Source organism: Falco punctatus, assembly GCF_963210335.1.
Source record: "Falco punctatus genome assembly, chromosome: 5".
NCBI classification, from domain to species: Eukaryota; Metazoa; Chordata; class Aves; order Falconiformes; family Falconidae; genus Falco; species Falco punctatus.
In genome coordinates this window covers 48,172,188-48,193,718 of record NC_137584.1, presented here as the reverse complement: position 1 = coordinate 48,193,718, position 21,531 = coordinate 48,172,188, and the positions used below count along the sequence as shown (strand labels likewise).

At 40.9% G+C, this 21,531-nt stretch overlaps 1 protein-coding gene across 6 annotated transcripts in view; it reads right to left on the bottom strand.

Annotated features, from left to right (window-relative positions):
• Nucleotides 1-21,531, bottom strand: part of TIAM2 (TIAM Rac1 associated GEF 2) — a 174,637-nt gene that overhangs the window by 39,865 nt on the left and 113,241 nt on the right. For 5 of the 6 annotated variants that reach the window (XM_080389784.1, XM_080389779.1, XM_080389780.1 and 2 more), the window contains 6 exons: nucleotides 20,266-20,328; nucleotides 15,320-15,487; nucleotides 12,546-12,647; nucleotides 11,997-12,078; nucleotides 10,948-11,040; nucleotides 9,658-9,918 (listed from right to left, as the gene is read on the bottom strand). In XM_080389784.1, the coding sequence (XP_080245910.1) occupies nucleotides 9,658-9,918; nucleotides 10,948-11,040; nucleotides 11,997-12,078; nucleotides 12,546-12,647; nucleotides 15,320-15,487; nucleotides 20,266-20,328 (769 nt within the window). The remainder of the gene's footprint in view (nucleotides 1-9,657; nucleotides 9,919-10,947; nucleotides 11,041-11,996; nucleotides 12,079-12,545; nucleotides 12,648-15,319; nucleotides 15,488-20,265; nucleotides 20,329-21,531) is intronic. The other variant, XM_080389783.1, reaches the window with a different exon arrangement.

Here is a 21,531-nt window from a genome sequence, read left to right as displayed (position 1 = left end):
GAGTGTACGTTGGTGAAGAAGCCCCAACAGTTGTCCTACACCCCAGTTGCTGGCCAATTGCAGCTCAGATGTTCATTATCAACTCCAGTGGTTACCCTGCCAGAAACTGATCTTTCTCTTGTTTGTAGTTTTCTGGCACTTGAGAGAGAAATGGGGCTCTCGTTTCCCATCCTCCCTGCTGCAGTTTCTAATCTGCAGTAGTTAGACACTTTGGATATGGCAAAAAATACATACAGAGTTTCAAGCGATTATGATGGACTTGGTCTAGTCTGTAAAAGACAGGCACCCTGATCTCATACCAGAGCAACTGACAGTTTTAAACACTGTTATTGTCCAGTGATTTTAGACAGATGTTGCAAAACAGCAATGAAATGAGCATCAACTTATTTTAGAGAATACTAATATGAATTTTAGCTTGAAAAAACCCTAGGATCTGTAATTATAAGGAATTACAGGAGGTCCAGCCTATCCACTGGGAAAGAATGTTTTCAAAATTTACACTAATTCCCAAATGCTCTACAAACCTCCAATAAAACACAACAGAGCCAATCTTCAGCATGTAGGATATTCTCCCTCTTCCCATTACAGAGAGTTTCCATAACACGGCTGTATGGTTTAGATGGAAATGAGATATTACATTTGGGTAATAAAGTTAAGCCAGGTGTACGGAAAGCTGCATTTTTCATTGTTGTGTGAACTCTCCAGACTGATCAGTTAATTATAAGCTTGCAGTTCCCATATTCTTCTAGCCAATGTTACTATCAAGAGAAAAGTAAGCTTCCAAGAGAAGATAACAAATATTTAAAAATTCCTGGTGCAAATAATACTAAAGACTGAGCCAGCTCTCAGAAAGGTACAAAACCTTGGTGGTCTCAATGCCTTCAGACTTACTGAAAATCAGGGAGTGGTAAGTGAAGCATTCCAGTGTTGCCTGGAGAAGACAACTATCAGTGTGGTGAACTCTAAAAATGCTCCCTTGGAGACTAGTACTCATAACTTCAGTTAAACGGTTCAGTCTGGCAGGTAGCACACATGTGCTTATTTCTTTTGGTTCAATACAACCAAATATATCTTAGGTTTTCAACAGTATATTTACTCTTTTGTAATGAAGTTAGAAAATAGGTATGCAAGCATTTCCTTCTGTATCCTTTTCCTTTCTGAAAGACTTCAAGAAATATCTTTCAAAAAGTAACAGTTGATCCAAAGGAATTTATTGAATGGCTTTCAAGAGATATTCTCAAAATCTCTGTTGAAAACGGCTTCCAAGTTTCACCAGAGATATGAAGGGTTCTGGGTTCACCAGTTCAGTTACAAGTAACTCATATGTCTTGCTTATGTGAGGATCAGACCTTTCAATTCTTTGGGTCATCTTATCCCCTGGGATCAGCACGGAAGGGGCACCCAGCAGCTGGTATCCAGGACAGAGCCCATGCAGTCTCTGCAGCCCTTTAAATTTCTGCCTAGGTTGCAAAGAGCACATTAACTGTGGTCAGGAAGGAGAAAAGCAAGAGAGTTCTGGGAGGAGAAGACAAACTCCCATGGAAGATTCATTAACTATCCCACAACGGCCATTTGCACTGGAGCAATTGTTAGGAGAAGTGAGGGAGGTCTAGAAGATGAGCTGCGGAGCTAAAGCTAGGTAAGTTTAGTAAAGCTGTGGTACAAGAGGACACTGGAGTTGCACCAGGGTTTCCATCATGAAGGCCCAGGTCTGGAGACATCAGGAGGTATTCGGAAGCATACAGTTCTTTAAGGCCTTCATACAAAAGCAGGTTTTTTCCTCTAAAACCTCTTTGGCCAGAAAAGTCAGCTAAAAAGGATTCAGAGCCCATAACACAAGAATGGTCCAGCTCAAGTGACATGTGGAGAGCCAATTCCCATCCAGGAAAAGTGCACTGAAAGGTCCTACTTTACCTTGAGCTGTTGCTCTGTTTTTCTACATGCCACAGCAGTAAATAAACAAACAAACAAGTAATTTTTTTGCACTCTGATGTTCTACCAGTACAAGCCTCGACATACGAAAAATGGCTACTACACACTGAGCTAATTCATGAAGAGTTTTCACAGCCACATTTGGCTTCTAGACCAAAAGCTATCTCCATGTAGCTTCCATGAAGGAAACATATCTAAGAGAAGGCAGGCAGGTTTCAGCCACAGATGAGAAATATCCATTGAAACACATCCTCCACCACTTCAAGCTGAAAGGCAAAACCATTTGCTTCACTTTTCGTCTTCACTGGGGTTCTCTATGAATCTGGGCAAATGACTGAGGTACCATGGACCCTAAGTGCAGATTCTCTTTAAACTCCAGTTAAGTTTTTCAGAATTATGGGAGTGTTCACATTAGCTCAATTCAGTAATTTTAACTGGAATTTAGGTAAGTTTTTAACTATTGTCCAGTGCCATTCCAGTTGTTTCCCCACAGCTGGTACTCCCAGGCAAATATTATTACTTACGCATTCACACTTCAATGCTGGAGTAAATTCAAATCAATTTGCGGGCAGTAACTGTGGTTATTAACTGTACAGTGGCTTACAGCTTTCCTGCTGCTTTAACCAACAGTTAAAAAGATAAGGAAACACTAAATTTATTACCAATGCAAAAGCCCCATCCTCTTTTTGCCTAGGAAACGTTCTTGTTCTTCTGAAAGCCTCTGGCCTAACTTCAGATAACACCTAACTTGAACTCTCACTGCTAAATTAATATGACTTGAGTCTACTAACACAAATTACTTCAGTTTCTAGAAAACTAAAATATGTTAAACACAAGTAAAATGCACTGGATTTTAATAATTCAGATTTTTTTTAATCTCTGTGAGATATTTTGGCTTTTATCATTTGTTGTTGTCCTAGGTATTTTGTAACTTTTTTTAGGACCGGCTGGAATGTACATTCTCAGCTTAGCTTCAAGGCTGTAACAACCGACTCTTTGGCATAGCTAGAAACATCATTCAGGAATTCATGCAAGATGTTAAATCTGGAAAGAAAATTAGCATACAGCTGTCATAACATCAGTCTTTCTAGATAGGGTTCTTAAACCTGTCACTGACAAGACTAATTGTTACCAAACAAGACATTCAACTACAGGCCAGACAAGAAGGTTCCCTTCATGGCACCTCACATCCGTAAGTTTTGGCTTCAGGGAGCAAACTATGAAACATTAGAAGGTGCTCTACATGCTTCCTGAAGGACAATGCAACCAGGCTGCTGCTTTTTGCAGATCTGATACTGCCTACACAAAGAGAAACCCCTACTTCTGGCCAGTGTCTGAAATGCTCATGCAGGACAAATGTCCTGTTTTCATCCTTCAGTGAGGAAACTGACACTTCTTTAAAAACTCCACTTTTTCATGTTTAGAAAAAGCTAGTATGTTCAAGCAAATATTCTTGTATTGTACAGCTTGCTTAAGACATGTTGGGCCACATGCTGAACAGTGGCTTAGCTCCAGTCAGCCACCTACTTCTGCAAGTGTGACTTTCCGTAGGCTGCTTTATGCTCTCTTTCCCTTTTTTTTTCTAAATATCTGCAGAAACATCCATTTTGAAGCTGGAGCAGAGTCCTTTAGGTCCCTTGGGAGTTCCTTTGTTGGTTAACTGTTCATTGTGAAGCAAAGTAATTTGACTTATTTGTTAATTCAGTAATCAACAGGAGATAGAAATTAGCAACATAATAGGAAATAGCTGCCTGCACTTCTGTAGCAATGCCAGATTAGCCCCTGCATATCAATGGTATGTTTTACAGGGTTATTTAACTTTCTAAACTTTCTCTGTACAAGTATCTGCCAGTCAGACAACTGCTCAGGCTTTACAGTTTTAAGCTTAACACTTCACACTGGCTTCTCAAATCATTACCTAAACACATTTGTTTCTTAAGTGCATAACACATACTTCTTGGATACAGTCTCACTGGGGCCAGTGTTAGCCATAACTAGTGCATCACCCTTCTACCCCAGTTCAACAACTGGAGATGTGTGGCTATGCTAAGGAGGAGGAAGACACAGCTGAGCCCATGCTGGGTGGCCACCATGCTCTACAAGTGTCAGCAAAGGCTGCAGCCCACTGCTACCATTAGGTCTTCCACGCTGGGGCTGCTGGACATGCAAGGGTACTGTCAGTGGCTCCTCTCCTGGTTTCTGCTGCTGCTGCAGGATTGCTAACATGGGATGGCTTTGGCCATTCTCAGAGGTCATTGGCACTGGCACCAAGGAGAACTGGAAAGCAAAGGGAGCTGGCCCTGCCCAGGTACCAAGTGTACTACCTTAGTGGTACATTTTCTTTTCCACCTCAGATTTATAGGCACAAAAGTGATGAAAACAGAAAGAAAAAAAAGGAGACAAGAAGTTACTTAATAGTTTAACAAGAACTTGTGGCTATCTTAGACAGTTTGCATAATTACTCAACCTACTTCAGCTCTGTGAAACACAGAACATCCACTGTTTGAGGTGTTCTAAATCATGCCTAGGTTGCTGGTCTATATGTGGATGTCTCTGACTTTACAATCACTAATAAATCTCCTTGCTGTCCATATTGTCACTTTACAGAATTCAGCGGGATGGGCAATGTCATGATTTATGCCTATATATTGTCACTGAGCCAGAAGGTGCAGCTCCACAGGGTTTAGCGGAGTTTGCACCAGGAAAAAACAGTTTGTCCCACTGACTTCACAGGGATTAAATCATAGCAGCATTTAGCAAAGCAGAACAGAATGGTCTTTTAGTAGAAAAACACAATGAAGAGCATTTAAGGCTGTCCTGTTTCATAGCATAAAAAATCTTTTAATTTGCAGCACACACATCTAGGAAGCCAACAGGACAGTTTGTCAAGTGCCAGCAAGAGCTCATTAAACCACCACTTTTGGGAAACACTCGGTATTGCAAAACATGCAGTAGGCAATGACTGCTTCTGAAGGGGCAGTCGCTTTCTTTGAATTAACCTCTACACTGCTACAGTCCCAGGTATCATCACAGGCCAGATCTCGTCTTTTCCCAGTGATTCACAAGACCACAGGGAAAGACACCTGCGTTAACAGCACACAAATGGCTGGAGCAGAAGCCAACATACCACGGTTGTCCAGGACTGCTGTAAACACACCTCACCTCTGAGCCTGCTTTGATGAACAGCTGCTGCACATCTCATCGCATCTATGTGACTTCCTGCTGAAGTAACTTGGGTAACAGGAAAAAAAAAAAAAAGAGAAAACCCAGCACAGTCATGAATCTTCGGGCTGATAAGCAGTCAGGCTGCATAGACAGCTACACATCTATGTCAAAAAGAGGCAGTGCTTTTCTACTGTTTTGCCTCACACCACACAAAACCACCAGACATCTTGTATTAGATCCACCAGGCAAGAAGGAGCGATGTGTGCAGACCTGCACAAACAAACCAGATCAGGGCCCACATCTAACAGGATGTGGGTGTCCTTGGGACTCAGGATGCTAAGAAGCAATATTCACCTCTTCTGAACAAAAAAAGAGTTTCCTGTGAGAGAATAAACCTAAGTTTCTTTGATTCCTCACACATGTACTGCAACGAAGGCCATGCCCTACAGCACGATGAAGAGAATTTAAATACTGAAACAGCAGCTAGGCAAACAAACAGGACCTGATTTGTGAAGAACTAGAAGTTATTCTAGAAATGTTTTTCAGTAAGTTTTAGTTTTAATTTTGTTTACAAAATGCTTTACAGGTTACATTAAGAGGCGCTTACAAAATGCTTTAAAAACTATGGGCAAACAGCAACAAGTACAGTGGTCTGAGCCTAGACAAAGTCATCTAAACCATCTAGTGAAGTGTATTTCATACAGAAAGTACCTTGGAATTGAAACCAAACCAATTATTACTAAGACCACATTTTATAAAAGAATTTGGTCATATCAAAATAAAATTGGTGGCTGACCGATGTGCTTTGCTTCTGTGTGTGCCTACTAAGATTAAAATCAGAAGTGGCTCATGTTTTGGGAAACAGAATAGCCACTGCCCATGTGGGTTCAAACCAGTAATGCTCCGCTTGAAACGGTTACATTTTGCAGAACTGCCTCTGTGTTTAGCAGATCAGGAACTGAAATGTCATTGTTCCTCTCCAGCACTCATCCCAGCTACTTGCCAAACGGCACAAAGCCTGAGTCCCTCTCTCCGGCTTCAGCCATGCTTTATACAATGTGAAACAGCTTCATCAGGAGTGACTCAACCCAGCACGTCCCAGGCTGCGCCGCTCCTTGGGGATCAGCACGAGAAGTGGGAACGCTGTACTCCACAGTGGCTAGGGAGGTGCTCTGCAGGAAGGCTGGCTGAAAGAAAGCTTGCCACCTCCGACAGCAACTCTCCTTGCAACCAGCTCTCCCCAGCACCTGCCTGCTCCCCGCTCCTCCTCCTGCTGCTTACCTGGCTCTGGCCCTTGTCAGACCTCTGCATCCGCCAGTTCAACTCACTGCCTTTGCAGGGGGAGAAGGGGAGGAGAAAGTTTTCTCCTTAATTAGCTTCATTAAGGGCTCCAGCAAGTGCTGCTGCAGCACAGGGGCAGGATGGGTGCTATAGGGCTGGAAGGGAGGGTTAAGGCGGTACAGGGGAGGGGGAGGAGCAGCAGCCAGCCTCCCCCCTGTCAGCAGCACCCAAGCCTTTTTCACCACTCCTGGGACCACACCTCAAGAAAGATGGGGCAGAGAGGAACCCAGACCCTGCACAGAAAGTAAGTGCCCTACTCTAAAATGAGGAGTACAACAGGGAGGAAAGGAACAGAATGTCCATCTTTTATAAATGCTTTAAAATGGTTTCATTCCCATTTAGCTCTCTAACCCTCCCAGATGAAAGTATTTCTTCAGGGAAACTTTTTTAAGCATATCCAAACTGCCATCCCCCACTTCTTTCTTCTCTCTCTCTCTCTCTTTTTTTTTAATCACAGAGATCTATTTACAAATTAGGGTTGATTTCAACAGTGTCAGCTAACCAGAAATGACAGCTTTTTTGGCAAAAACCCACTTGCTGAGAAAAAAAAAAACTGCCCAACTGACAGCAACTCACATACTGCAATGGGTTTTCACACCTACTAATGCTTCTACCTCCTGCCTTAGCAATCTATAGATATACCATTAACCCACACAGCTCTACCCTAAATACACAGTTTTCAATTCTCATGCCTCCTCTGTTGTTTATTCCTCAAATAGCCATGCCATCTTAAAATGAGGAATTTTTTTCTTCTACAGTTGTAAGAATTCCAGTCCAATTCCCTCATTTTTTAATTCTACACAAATATTTGTTTAATTTCCTAAGCACTGGAGCTTGGAGCAAATTTAAGTTGCTCTGTTATTTGGTTTTCCACATTTATGAGTGCATTTTTTAAAAAGTATTTCAACCCATTTCCTTTCCAGAATAAGGTTATTACTAGCCAGGCGGCTAAGCAGCAAGCACATAGCATTGCCACGTGGGAGATCAAATGATACGACCACAGCAGGTCCAAAATACAGCTACACGGGTATAGCAGGCTCCTGGAGAAAATGAATCACTCACAGAAAATTCCCTGGGAATAATTTTAAGGAGTGGCAGAGTTAGTGGCTCTGGAGAAAGTCAATCACTTCCCTTGTGTACAGTAAAGGCTGCCAGAGTTTTACCATGAGGTATAATTGGGTATCCTCAACATAGCAGAATACATAGGAAAAGGCATTCATCAGCTAAGCAGTTACAAAACTGGAAACAAATGTGGACAAACTACTACCACCCAACTTATACTAAGCCAGTGATTTAAAGTAAATTCTGTTTTGCTTTTGCCTGGTGGTTCTCACCAAGCCCCAGGCAGGTTATTTACCACGTGACTCAGTACTGAAAATTTCCATTTTCCAAGCACTTTGTTAATTTTAGCTCATTAATCCTCACAGTACTCCAAAAAGATAAATAGAGTCAGTAATTTTTTTTACAGGCAGGCAACAGCAGAAACATTGAAGTTTTTAACTCCAGGTATGTACCTAGAGCTAAACAGTGCTGGGTTTTTGAAAGACGTGTCCCCTCCCCCCCCCCCCCCCGCTGGCACTGACTGACTTCCAAAGGCACTGCCTTGGAAGAACAGGCTCAACATGGACAAGCGAATGTCAGAAATTATTTTTGAAAACTGTGGTCTTAAGGGTGACTCACTCAACTCTGTCAAAGGAGACAGAACAGTATTAAACACTGGCTGTGAATTTAAGAGTCTCTGGCCTGCAAATCCCTGCTTGAATCTTTAAATACCTCCTCTTCTTTTCTAAAATCTTACTGAACTCCTGAGTAAGGGGACAATGCACAGTTAAACCTTTTATGATTATCTATTAATTCAAAGTAATGCCATTTTCTTCTGTTTCCATTTGAATCCGATCAGGTGATCAGACACTAAGCACCAAATTCAATAAACATGAAAGTCCTTCTTATGAAGCTTAATTTAAAACTGTTTGCTCCCTTTCAGAATAAAATAAATCTTCCTTAGCTGCTTTTAAGCAGAAAAGCAAATATACTATGTCCCTTTATCCACTAGTGCTTAGAGTCTACATATACTCCAGTAATTTCCTATTATAATGGAATATTTGCACAGGTTGCAAATCTATCCCAGAGGAATGAGGAATCTAGTGAATGGACACATACATTTATTATACTGAATACTCCAGGTAATGCTGGCCTATGATATCAAGCCAACAAGCTGAATGATAGCCTTGGTATAATTATGTAATTAATTAGCTCTATCATAATTTTTTGTTTTATGACACTAACTTTTATGTGCCACTACTCAATTTAATGGCATTTTAAATTGAAATAAGGCCCCTGAGAGAGATGCTACTTACTGTATCGCAAATCTTGTATTCAGATTTCTTTTAATTTCAGAAGATGACCTAATAAAATTGCTTTATAATTAAATCCATTCTAACAACTTCTCCTATGTGAATCTTTTTCTTCTCCCATTTTTAATTACGAAAAAAATTCCAATCAGAAAACACTTGCCACCGTAATTATATACAAAAATCAGTGATCCCTTTTTATACCTCTTGCTGCTTTCCTTGCGCAGCAGTGCACCCTGGCTAGCTTTCCTGCAGAGTTTTACTAGCATCCCCCAGAGGTGCAGCGAGGAAACTGCTCCTTTTGCACTGAAGAAACCAGAGTTCTATTTGCTTCTATCTGGCTTGAAAAATAGTCAAGACATGGGAAAAAAGGGGGAGAAAATCCCCACCTACTTTCTATTTTAGACAGGCGTTTACAAGTGTTTTGGTACCACCAGATACGTTTCTCACGTGAAGGATGATCAGCTGAAAAGGGAAGGGGGACCACAACTCTCTGCCACCCAGCATGGCAATGCCCCTCTATGTGCCACCTCCTATTTCCAGCTGAAAGACAACCCAGCAGCGAGCACTGGCACCTTCCTGGGGGGCCGTGGTGTCATCCAGGAGCAGCCTTTAACATGTAGGCTTTTGGCATGTTCCCTGCCTGCTGCTCCTTATGTGGAAACCCATCAGGATCTCACCCTGACACAGCACTGTTAGGATACATCCTCCATTGGATGCTTAAGAAATGTGAGCAGGTAGTAGCAGAACAACCCCTGTGAAAGCTGTTTTCATAGGCTTTCTTCTACACAGAGAGCACCTGTACCCAACACAACCAACCAGCGATATTGGAAGTGAGGTGAAAAATAATGGGATGTCAACCTCTTACCATTTGCTGTGTTCTTTTTGAAGTTATCTAGAAACTCTTCCAGGAGCTGCGACTGGTTTGGAGGGGGCAACAAACTCTTTGGGTCCTTGGAAATGTCACCATCTGACCAGGAAGCACACAAGGGTTGCTGGGTCCCGTAATGATTCATTCTCACAGTAAGCATTACGCTTCTGTCCGAAAACAGTAATTCCATCTGCCTGAGGTCAAGATCAGACACAGCCTCTCCATTTATGCTCAGGATTTCATTGCCTACTCGGAGCCCTGGGTGCATGTGAAAGGAAAGAAAAAGGTGGGGGGCGGGGGGGGGGGGGAGAGAGAGAAAAGGGAATATAAAACATGAAGGGTCACAAACCAAACCTTATGCTGATTCACTGATTAAATTTGTGGATTTAATTCAAATAGCCTAATCCTGCCACCAATCCTTTAGAATTGATGGGAGCTTTGAGCTATAATGATACAGATGGACTTCATGCGTACTTTGATAGGTGTTACACATAGTACAGCAATCGAGTTGTTTCTTTCTAAAGATGCTGTGGAACTTGGCAGGTGGGAGGGCAGCACAACTTTCAAGAGGATTAGAATAGAGGCACCATTATGTGGGAGGATCAAGGCACTAGTCACGCAGATCAAGTAATTCGTGCAAAATTGGAACAACGGTGGATGGAGTCTTTATCAGCTTTTGTAGAAATCTAAACAGTGGCAACTGCTGCCTTTCAAGGTCAGCAGCATCCGAGCGGTCATTGTCCTCAGATAGCAAACGAAACTCTCTGTCTCCATTTTTCTGGGTTTGTGTCTCTGTTTTTCAGAGAGCAGAACTCCCGTGATCCCGCTGTACTGATGGAGAGAGGCACAGTTTCTGAGCAGTGCAGTTGAGAAGGCACTCACAGAAACTTACTCAGACAACTTCTGGCGAGGGAGGCTACTTTTCATTGCCAGAAAAAGTGGAAGTGATGGGTCTTGGAGACTGACCAAGCCCATGAGGTACCCCAGCATGAGGTGAACTCTTTCTCCAGCCTGTTTCTCTGTGCACAAGCACTTGGTTGCATGGCTGAATGTAGACTTTGTCTCCAAGGGTGGACAAGAACTCTCCCCGCTACACTGGAATGATAATTCAGTTACTCTGTGTACGTTATCTTTCCTAAGATCACATACTTTCAATGGTCTTTGGGAAAGAAAACTATGAATAGTAAAAGCCAAGAACCATCTCAGACAGTACTAAAGCTCTTCATGTTTCGGGACTTTATTAAAAGATAATGAAGTACAGTTTTAAACATAAATATGATACAATACCTTCCTTGTATGCCAGTCCATCAGGGAGAACATCACTTACAAATATACGGGTGACATGCTGATCTTCATCAACTTGTGCTGTGACAGCAAAGCCTGGAGTAAAAGAGGTTTAAATCAAAACTCCTTGGGAACGTTTCCCTTTTATCTTGCGTACTTAGTAGACTGTACACAACCACAGGGAGGGTACTTCTCATGAGAATACACCCACAGAGCATAGAGAAATTATCACATTGTTTCTCAGTCATTGTAAGGCATGTTAAAGTTAATAGGACTTTACAACTTGCAGGAAATGTCATGGTGTGCTGTAAAAAAACCAAAATTATCAGCTTTTGTAGAAATCAAGAGCATTTTTGACCTCAGCCCCATAGGACATTTTGGTAACACAGCTCATCGTTTTGGTTAGAGTGTGTCCATCAGACATAGAGGCATCTTAAACAGATCCAAAAACTGGAAACCCAGACTATAAAGCAGTAAACTTATATAGACCAGTGAGTGAGACAGTCCAGAAAGAAATCATTTATTCCAACAAACTTGCAGCTAAAGAACAACACAGAGCTGCCTTACAAAGGCATCTCTGCAAGGTATATAATTATTCCAAGGCATAACCACCTCCCATGAATAAAAAGCCTGTCAGAATTTGTACCAAAGGACACTCTGTTGACACTGTGCCAACAGAGGATCCCACTACCAAAAAAGAAACAGGCAGACCTTGACCATGGCCTGACTGAGACCGATTTTATTAATCCTGGCAAAGAACACGTGTCTTCTGACAATTCCACGCTTGAATTATTTGGCCAGCACGGCAGAATTAGAAAGTGGACCCTTCCCAAACATAAGAAATGCACCTGCCATTGAAGATTTAAGTGTAAAACAACCAGTTTCAGTCTTTGTTATAATGCCTCGAGTCCTTTGCAGACTCTTTGAGCTGTCAAGGACGGCACTACCTGCTCTCAGAGGCAGAAAAGTCCTGATGAGATATCAGAGGCAGAAAAGTCCTGATGAGATAAAGCAAGCAATGAGAATAAAAAGAAAAATCCCTGAGAGCTTACCAAAATCATTTATGTTTTCCGTCTTTGTAAGATGAACATGATAAACATTTAATGGACAAATTTCTATTTCATCATACACCTGTTGGAAAAAAAAACAGTAACAGAAGACATCAAATTACGAAATTGCAAGCATCGACCCCCAAAGTTACAGCATAAGAAATAAGTACAATATTCTTTGCATCAATGAAGAGCCAAAACTTGCTGTCTTTACACAGAGAACTGTGTTATTGTGCAAGTGTCATTGGTATCAGTGGGACTAAATGCAGAGTAAGCTAAAGAGAGAAAACCCAGCCTGGAGTAGAGACTGACACTTTGCTTTTGTACCAGAAGCCCCACTTAAATCTTCAAACACTTCTTGAACCGTTTGCAGTGCCTAGCCACCCAAACGTCTGCACAGGCATGGACTGTGTGAACAAGGATGGCAGAACGCAATCCAGGAACAGCTTTAAAACCTTATTTTAGATGTAATTCACACATATTTGTAGGTGCTAATTCAACTGTAGCTACAGACATCCCGGAGCTTTATCTAATAGGAGTCACACTTTCCTGGTCTACTATGTATTCGTACGGTTCAGGAGCACAATACTCAGTATTTTCATCAACAAGTCTTCTGAGTTGTAGGCCATAGTGTCTTGGCTCCAGCTGTTTCATCTAAGGAATAAGAAGAATGGGGTTTGGAATTTGTTATTTATTTCCAGAGTCCCAGAAGACAAAGAAGTGACACACACACACACACACAAACACACAAAAAACCCTGTAGAAATCATACAAGAGCAATCTTCAAGTCATTTTCTATCTATTTTTGTGGCATAAACAAAACTAGCTACACTGCTTAGAAGATAAGGTTCAAGTGCAATTTCCATTTTCCCTTATGATCCTCCCAAATCCTTTCATAAACACTATGTCTTGGCTATTTGATTAACTGAGCACTGCTACATGTTTCCAAAGCTATCGCAACTGTTTTCTGTCCTTTTGAACTTACGCTCTCAACCATCTTTAGCAGTGACTACTTTTTAATGACTCAGTTCTGATCAGCAACTTTTTCTTCTGATGTAATGCAGATATGGGCTGTTAGGAGAAGGGATGGGAAAGGAAGCAGGTCCCCTAAGGGTTTGCCTTTATTAGATTTTATTTTTATTGCTGGGTTTCACCTACCCAGATCTGAGAGCTTCACCTATTTGTTTTTTTACCACATGCAGTCAAAGCAAAAATCCTGTCTCAACAGGGAGTCAAAGGAAAACAGGAATACCCAGAGGATATTAGCCTGAAAGTGTTGAGCCCCTGCTGGGAGTCTCTCTGAAAATCAGGATGCTAGTGAGACCACTGCACAAAACATTTCATTTTAGCATATTAATAGAGCAACATTTCAAAATCAGGAGAAAGCAACGTTTCTAAGACAGAAGGAATGACTGCATCACTGAGGGTTACTTAACCTCTTTAATGCATCTCCGCAGCTTACAGAACCTGAATCTACTGAGTAACTAGTAATTGCCTTAACATCTTATTATGTGTAACAGTTTACGAGTTGCACGTGTTCTGTAACCTAAACAACTGCATTCAAACCCACATTTTTTTCCAATATGCGCTATCCAAAAGCCTCAGACAGAAAACAGAAATGAGAAAAGTATAAACCCCATAAAGCATGAATGAAGGGAAAAAAACCCAACCCCTTTGAACTTCATCCTTATAACATTCAAATATGTTCTCTTAAGAAAAAAGATTCCTTACACTCACCAGAGCAGAATGAAAATGTAAGAAGGAAAAGAACCAGGATAGATGAGTAGAAAGTATTCAGCATTACAGAATGCTTATGAAAAGCTTTACACACGGAATAGAAAGAAAAAATAAAACAGGAAAATGTTTAAGAAAAAAATCACAAAATTTGAAATAAATTTTCATGCGATACAGACAATGCAAATTAAAAGTCAGATCTACAATTACAAATATTTTGGGATGATGGAGTAGTAGAGGTAAGGAATTTTGGTTTCAACGGAATTTTACGTTTATAAATTTTATTTCCTCTTTCGGGAGTCTTGCATGTCACTGTAACTACTTCCCAATATTTCAGCTCTACTGTGCCATCTCGTGGTCAAACCATGTCTCAGACAATCCTTTTGGCCTGACTAGGTACAGAGAATTTTTAAAAAGTACAGCCAGGCATCAAACTGTTTCTCCAGGATTCAGTATCCATCAGCAAAAGGAACGAGAAAATAATTTCTTCTCGGTGATGCCATGGAGACACGTTGTAATTTGGCTAAATCAGAGTGCTCATTTTGATGTAAAAGATGTAGTTCACCCTGGATTTTTAAAAACTTTGGGGTTTTTTGTTTACAATACTACCAGGTGCAAAAAGCCATTAAATTGAGTCCTTCCCTCCACTAGAAGCCTCAAAATTCATTAACTTCGAGCCAGCTGAATGAGCTCACCTGAAAGTTCACACTAACCTTGGCCAAAAGCTACAGCTGGATTTTGAACAGAGCAGGATTCTTTTTTTTTTTTTTTCTCTCCTGTTTTTCCCCTTTACTTGTGAAGTAAATAAACTACATTTACCATTTTTCAGAAAACAGAACTTGGGAGTAAAAAGTTGGGTTTTTTTCAAAAAGCTTGTTTGCATATTTTAAGTGACTTGAATCATGAAGTTAGAGCTAAATTCAAGCACTGATACATGCGGAGACAAAGATGCTAGGTATGTTGCCATATTCTAGGGGTGCTGGTTTTTTGTCTGTAGTTAAAACTGGTGTTCTTACTTTACCTTCAACCTGTGACTCAGATTTCTGTCCCAAGAACTACAGCAATCCCTCTTGCTGGCACTGACTTTCAGAAGGGAATGTACTCTTTGAAACTCACAAGTAGAGCTGGTATTTAATTAAATGCTTAAAAAGGTCCTTTAAGAAGCTAACATAGCATAGCCTTTGTCACAGCAATCTTAAATGTCTTAATCTCCCAGCATTAATTCAACCAGTCCCTGTTACTCCTCTGTCATTAATTTGCACAGAACAACTGTGTTCACTGCAATGACAATGTAGAGAGGACACGTGCTGAGATTTCTCCGGGGTTGACTACCTGGCAAACTGTCACCGCTCTTCAAGTATTCACCATGTGCTGTCTTGAGCAATGTTTCTTGAAAACCTTCCTACAACCCTGCTACCTTGGCTACAACACATAAATAACATAACTAAGGGAAACAGAGCAATGTGCCTTAATACAGTGACAGGGGGATACTGGTATCATGCTCTCACTATTTAGGCGTCCTCTGATATATTAGATTCCTCCTGAAGCCCACAGCTATTAACAAGGTGCAGTCACACACAAAAAATTAGTACCTTGCATGCCAAAGACAAAACATCTTCCACCTTGTGCTCTGGCTTGAGAGTCAGCGCCACTCCCGGGCCGTCACAGAAGTGAACGTACGTCTGTGTTTCCCAAGCACTCTCCTTCTGGATGCTCTCCGGCACTGAGCAGTAGACATTCAAAAAGTCATCAACTTGCTGCTGGAAACAAGGGAGGAATGTACAATGTATGTGGATGTTGCAAGAAAACCCCAAAAGTACAATTACATTGGCAGTCTGCAGTGGATACATATTGAGACATGGCATTGTGTACTCCTGCATGGCAAGACCAAGTTCTGTTACCTGCTCTCATTCACTGCTGAAGACTTTGAGAACAGATTGCACATCCTCTGCATACCTATTATGGGCTTTTGCGCCCTTATCTCATATTAATTGTTGATCTAACTCGAAGTGAAAATATGTAGCTACATGATATTATGTCACAGTGGGAATAAGTTAAGAAGAACTGACTATTACAATTTTATTTAATTGACAAATGCAAAAAAAACCCCAGAATTACTGTAATTTTGCCAGAAAATTATAATATAGTAACATTCCAGCAGAGAGCACTGTGGAGCAAGGCTTGCCTTAAAATAATAAAGGACTGAAGCAGGAATAAAGTGTTCCTATTCTATTTGCAGTTTAAGAACATATTGTTTCATAGGTAGTGCAGGGTATTTGCCTGTTTACCATTTTGCTTCACATTCATCCTTGTTCCAAAGCCACTCCACTTGATCAAATAACAACATCGACCCTGAATAAATTCCCTGTTGCTTTCCCACCTCTCATTTTCACGCCTTCTCCCGTACTGCACTTCATACTATGCGTTTCAAAGGAAGTCACACAAGGAGAAGAAAAACACTGAGAGCTGTTCAGACTTTGGATTTTCACCTGTGTATTTGGGTCTGCCTATTCAGCAGGTCACTTAAATACCCACATCAAGGCATTTAAGCTTACGCAGGTAAGGTCCCTTGATTTCCCTTACAGTCAATGGAAAGAGACAACAAGTAAAAGCTCCCCCTGTAAAGTGGCAGAACTGCCACCCAAGACATATCCTAAGATACCTGAGCTGTTCTCAGGAGTGTCTACCTCCCTGATGCTTTTTCTTTGTATTTTTGTTTTGTTTGTTTGGGTTGGAGGCTTTTGTTGCCTACATAAAGCCCCTTGATTACGCAGTTCTTCCTCCTGGCTCTGCAGGGACACAAGCCCAGGGGTGCACTGCAATTAAAAACTGCAGTAAAATCACTGCACAGGGACTGCTTCCCTTCCTGCAGGCAGCAAAGATATTGACAACAATCTACCAATAGCAACAAAGAGACCAATACTATTTTGTTTTCCCAAATAACAACCGAGGCTGTGAAAATTACATAGTAAGCAATCCTATTCAGGTAATTACCAAACAATGCAGAAATTCAGGTTGCAGCCGACCCATAGGACAGCACATATTGGGTAATAACTTGATGCCAGAGTAACGTTGGGTTTGGTGGAATAATATTAACAAACTAATGGCATTCGCGAATCTTGTATCTCTTGCTCGACTGTCCCTCTTAACTAGTTGAAAAGGAAATGTCAATTACACAGGTCCGTGGAAATCCTAAAATCCAGAAACCACTATACATAACAGGAATCCTGTTATGCTACTGCAATTAATGGAGTGATGAAATGTACATCAGGTGAAGTTTCACGTTGGTGGCTGTGGTTCCAGACTGCTCGTAACACTGGTGGTGTTGAAGATAATCCCTGTAGAAGCATGGTCCTCTCAGCACTAAATCAAGTGCCTGGGAATAAAGGCTGACCTCCCTCCGCAGTGTAAATAACAGAAAGGAGAAAGGGCAAGACAGGTAGGCTTTGAGAGTTTAGCAGGAATGAGTCAGACTTAATTCTCCTGCGGCTTCCTCCAGGGAAAACCGAGGCTATGTTCCCTCAGCTAGGGAGATGCTCCCAGCAGCTCAGAAGTTTGTAACTGCCACAGTGGTTTACTGCCCTGCAACAGCAGTTCTTCGAATCTGCGCAACTGAAATAAACCTCACTCTTGCCGGAGACGAAAAAAAACAAACCCCAAAACACAGAGGTTTAAGGTGATAAGGAACAGGTTTAAGGCCACCTTTTTTCTGGAAGCTTTTAAGACAGGGCAGAAAGTTCTGTAGCCAACATGAGATACTTCCCTCTCCTTGCCACGTACACTGGTGCTCCAGCATATGCCTTGAGATAAACTCGCCCCTGCTATTAAACACGACTATGTTCCTTAACTGCAGTCAAGGTACTGTTGCTTCATCCACATTTTCCATCTCAGAAAATCTGACATGAAAAGAGATTTTTTTTTCCTGTTATGCCTGTAGTGACTAATTCTACAATAGTTCATTCATTCATTGCCACATAAAGTTATAACAACCCATCCAATTTTCCAGAAATAGGCGCCAGGATTTCCAGACTGTCACACGTTGTGCCACAGGGCTGCTGCAGGACCAATAGGTTACTTCATAATTTCCTCCCACTATTTGCCTCTGGTTTTATCATTCTTTTCAGGGAAAATACAGCCTCCCTGGCAGACTTCACTATTCGTCATTCGCTACACTCCTCAGGTAGCGTTTTATAAAAGTTTTGATGCTGTTTTTGTTTTTCACTTTAAATCAGACAGTAAAACTGGTCTGATGCCAAAGTAACGGTTTTCAGTTATGATTAATCATTTCTGAGCTGTCGTATGATTCATCAAAATGTCAGGATATTAAAAATGCACACACTGTATTTAATTCCCATTTAAAAAAGGTTTAAGAAATAAGGTTGGAATAATAATAATAATGATAATAATAATAACAACGCTTTTCTAAAAATAAGGTTGAGCTCCAGAACTCTGCTTCAGCACCTAAACTGGGGGTTTAGTCTTGAAACACAACCCTGCCAAACTTTGTAAAAGCCTAGCCCAAAACCAGCAGTGACATCACACCCCTGGTCCCCTGTACCTGGGGAGCATGGCTGCGAGCCCCTGACGGAATCTGGAGAAGGCTGCTTTTATCCAGAGCTGGGCCAAGAAGCCAGACCTCATCACTTCCCCAACATGGCACCAAAGGGAGAGGACTTCATTCTGCCTGTTCCCTGGTGCCTTCAAAACCTTTCTCTGTCTTCTCAGGAGGGTTCAGGAAGAGCAAACACCCTTGTTCAGCCAGAGGACAGGAGACCTACAGCAGACCCTGATGCACAAGGCAGCACTGTTGAGCCCCCAGCCTCATGGGGTCTGGTGCTAAACCGAGGGACTGATGTGACAGCCCATCAGGAGAAACCTCCAGGGGATGCAACCAAGAGATTTTGCCTCTCCTTGGCTTTAGGAGGAACCAAACCTTTCCATGTTTCAACAGGATCAGACAGGAATGAATTGCGTACTGTGTCTTGAGGTGGGAAATGGATGCCATCTCACACCACACCCAACGGCACATTCTGGAGGAGTTGTGTTCTCTACAGAAGACCATTTCACCCAGAGATCCCTCATAATTATAATTTATTTTAAAAAGAGAGGAGTGATTTGGTTTAAATACTTTCCCACCCCAGGAAATAAACAGCAAAAGGTCAGGTAACTAAGGGAATTCAGGTGTTTCAATGTACTTCTTCAAAGAACAGACAAAAAGTGAAGATACCTTCAGAGGCAAAACAGCATTATAGGATTAGCTGCTGTCAGCGGGAGATGCCTCTCTCAGTGGTATAACTTCTGCATAATTATATATTTCTTTCTTACCTAGCCATTAAATGAATGTCCTTGATGAGAAAATAAACCATGTAGCACATAATGATACAAAAAAAACAAATAAAAACCTATGAGAAATGATGAACATCATCCAAGCCTTCCTCATGAGATTCATTACAGTTCTTCATTATAGTTAATCATTTTCAAGAGCAATATTTCATTTTAGATGCAGATTTTGACTTTTTGTGTAATACCTGGTACACACACTCAGCTGAAAGGGAATAGTACTGTAGTATGATTTTTTATAAAGTCTTCTTTCAAGTTTTAAACTACATCAGGAGAATATCTGGTTCGGGGAACAAAGGAGGAAAAGGGACAGGGGGTAGATGGGAAGAAAAATATCCCTTTGAGTCTTGCACGTGTCATTAAAGAAATCCAGCTACATCATCCAGAAACCAAAGCCCAGAAACCCTGCACCTAAGACTTAATTTGCATTTTTTATTTCGAGTCTGCACAAGCCCACCAAGGGAGACGGATTCTGTCTATGTAAACCCTGCAGTACACAGGCAACACTCGGTGGTCCTACATGTATGCAGTTATGGATTTTGCAGCACCTTGCTTTTCTTCCAGACAGGGGTACAGTGACATTATCCCTGGGGGGGGCTGCGGGAGCTGAGAGGGACCCTGACTCATACCAGGCAGGGACGCGCAGCAGCTCTCCTCCTCCTGGGCACTGGAGAACATCATCAGCAGCTATTTACTGGGTGATGTTTTGGGGATGACGCTTTCTCTTCCTTTACTTGGGCAATCTTCAGCTATATATAGTTTCTCGTTTCTCTGCTGGTATGATTCACAGACTTTAATTAGACTTTGTTTGCCTTTATTTGCCTTTATACTCAAAATACACAGGTTCTGTTAAAGTAGGCAAAGGGGAAAAATACACATTGGGTTTTACCGTATTGTGGAGGATGCTTTCAAACAAGCTTGGTACCAAATCTCTCTCAGACAGTGTATGCACTGTAAGGATTAGTGCTGTGAAGATTCTACGGATTATTTTTTTTTTTTTTTAAAAAAAAGGCTACCATGCATATCTAGAAACTTATGTTGAAGTGGTTTCATTAGCAGAATTATAATCCTGCCACCTAACATTAACTGCATTTTATGAACCTCTGTAGGGTTTCTGAACCAGCCTCATCATACGCTTGGTGAAATACATTCAGGAATTTAAAAAAGATGGTGCAGAATAAGGACAAGTATATCTTACCTCAGCAGAGTTGGCTGAATTCTGAACACCAGCAAATCCATGTCCTCCAGCTGAATCAAAAATCTATTTAAAATATTAAAGATAAATAAATAGATTAAACAAATAAACCCCTTTATTTCATACCTATGTTAGGTAAATTATTTTTAAAAATTAAAATGAAAACTAAATTAATAAATATATATATATATCAACCTGCCAAACCCCAGGGATCTTTTTGTACTTTTTATCGCTTTATTCTGACTAGAAGAAGTATCAAAGAAGTACAAATCTCCCTCTATAAAGAAAATCTAAGCAAGTTTACTCTTTCAGGCTACATGCACACTCATATTCAAATATGTGTAAAAGCATTCATGTCCTTGCTTTTTCCCACCTTCTGTTTAGCAATAAGATTAAAATCATTTACTTTCAAATCATGTACTACGCTGGAAGTTACAGTTTCACCTTTTTGGGTACGGTTAGGTACAGCTACAAATCTCACAATGACTTAAAGGAACTATTTCAAATATTTTTTTCTGTTTTCTAAGACTCCTTACCCTACAGTTTTTCATCTCTTCTAACCGAGCAGTTAGGTTGACACTACCGATGGAAATTTTTAGCTTAGCTTTAAAGGCATAATTGACTCAAAACTTGCGTTATTAAGTAATGAAAATAGCTGAGTACTGTGTCTGCTTGGGAAGTGATGAAAGCAGAAACTGAGACTTACATTCCCCAACTGTTTTGAAAGCCTAACTACTAGTATCTCACAAAGCTATTAGGCTTATTAATGAATTGTTTTAAAATCCAATACATAGCTATGGATACAATCAGATACTTGGTGAAAAGGGTTGTATAAACATAAGGATAGATCTATACAGTTTATACATGATGTTAAGATCTGCAGGTAGTAACTTTATCCTCCTGAAGTGCAAATATAAACAGCGTTTTGTTAACTCCTCCTGCAGTCAACAAATCAGGACAGTATCAAACTTATATATGAGCTCTTTCTGTTTAGGTTTTTCTTTTCTTTTTGGGAAAAAAAATTTGGGGGGGTACTAGCAAAAGCCTTTTGGATAATCCAAGACACTAACAAACTCTTTCTAAATCTTATACAAAATCCAGTTTCTGCTAATGCAAATAAAGGGCACCACTTCTGGACTTCCTCTTCCTGGTCTCACCCACAGATGTAATGAAAGTATTTTATTGTTTATGATTTCTCAAAACAGTTTATCATTTAGACACAAGAAAGCAGATAAGCATTTAAGAAACCAAGGATAATGTGAGCCTAGA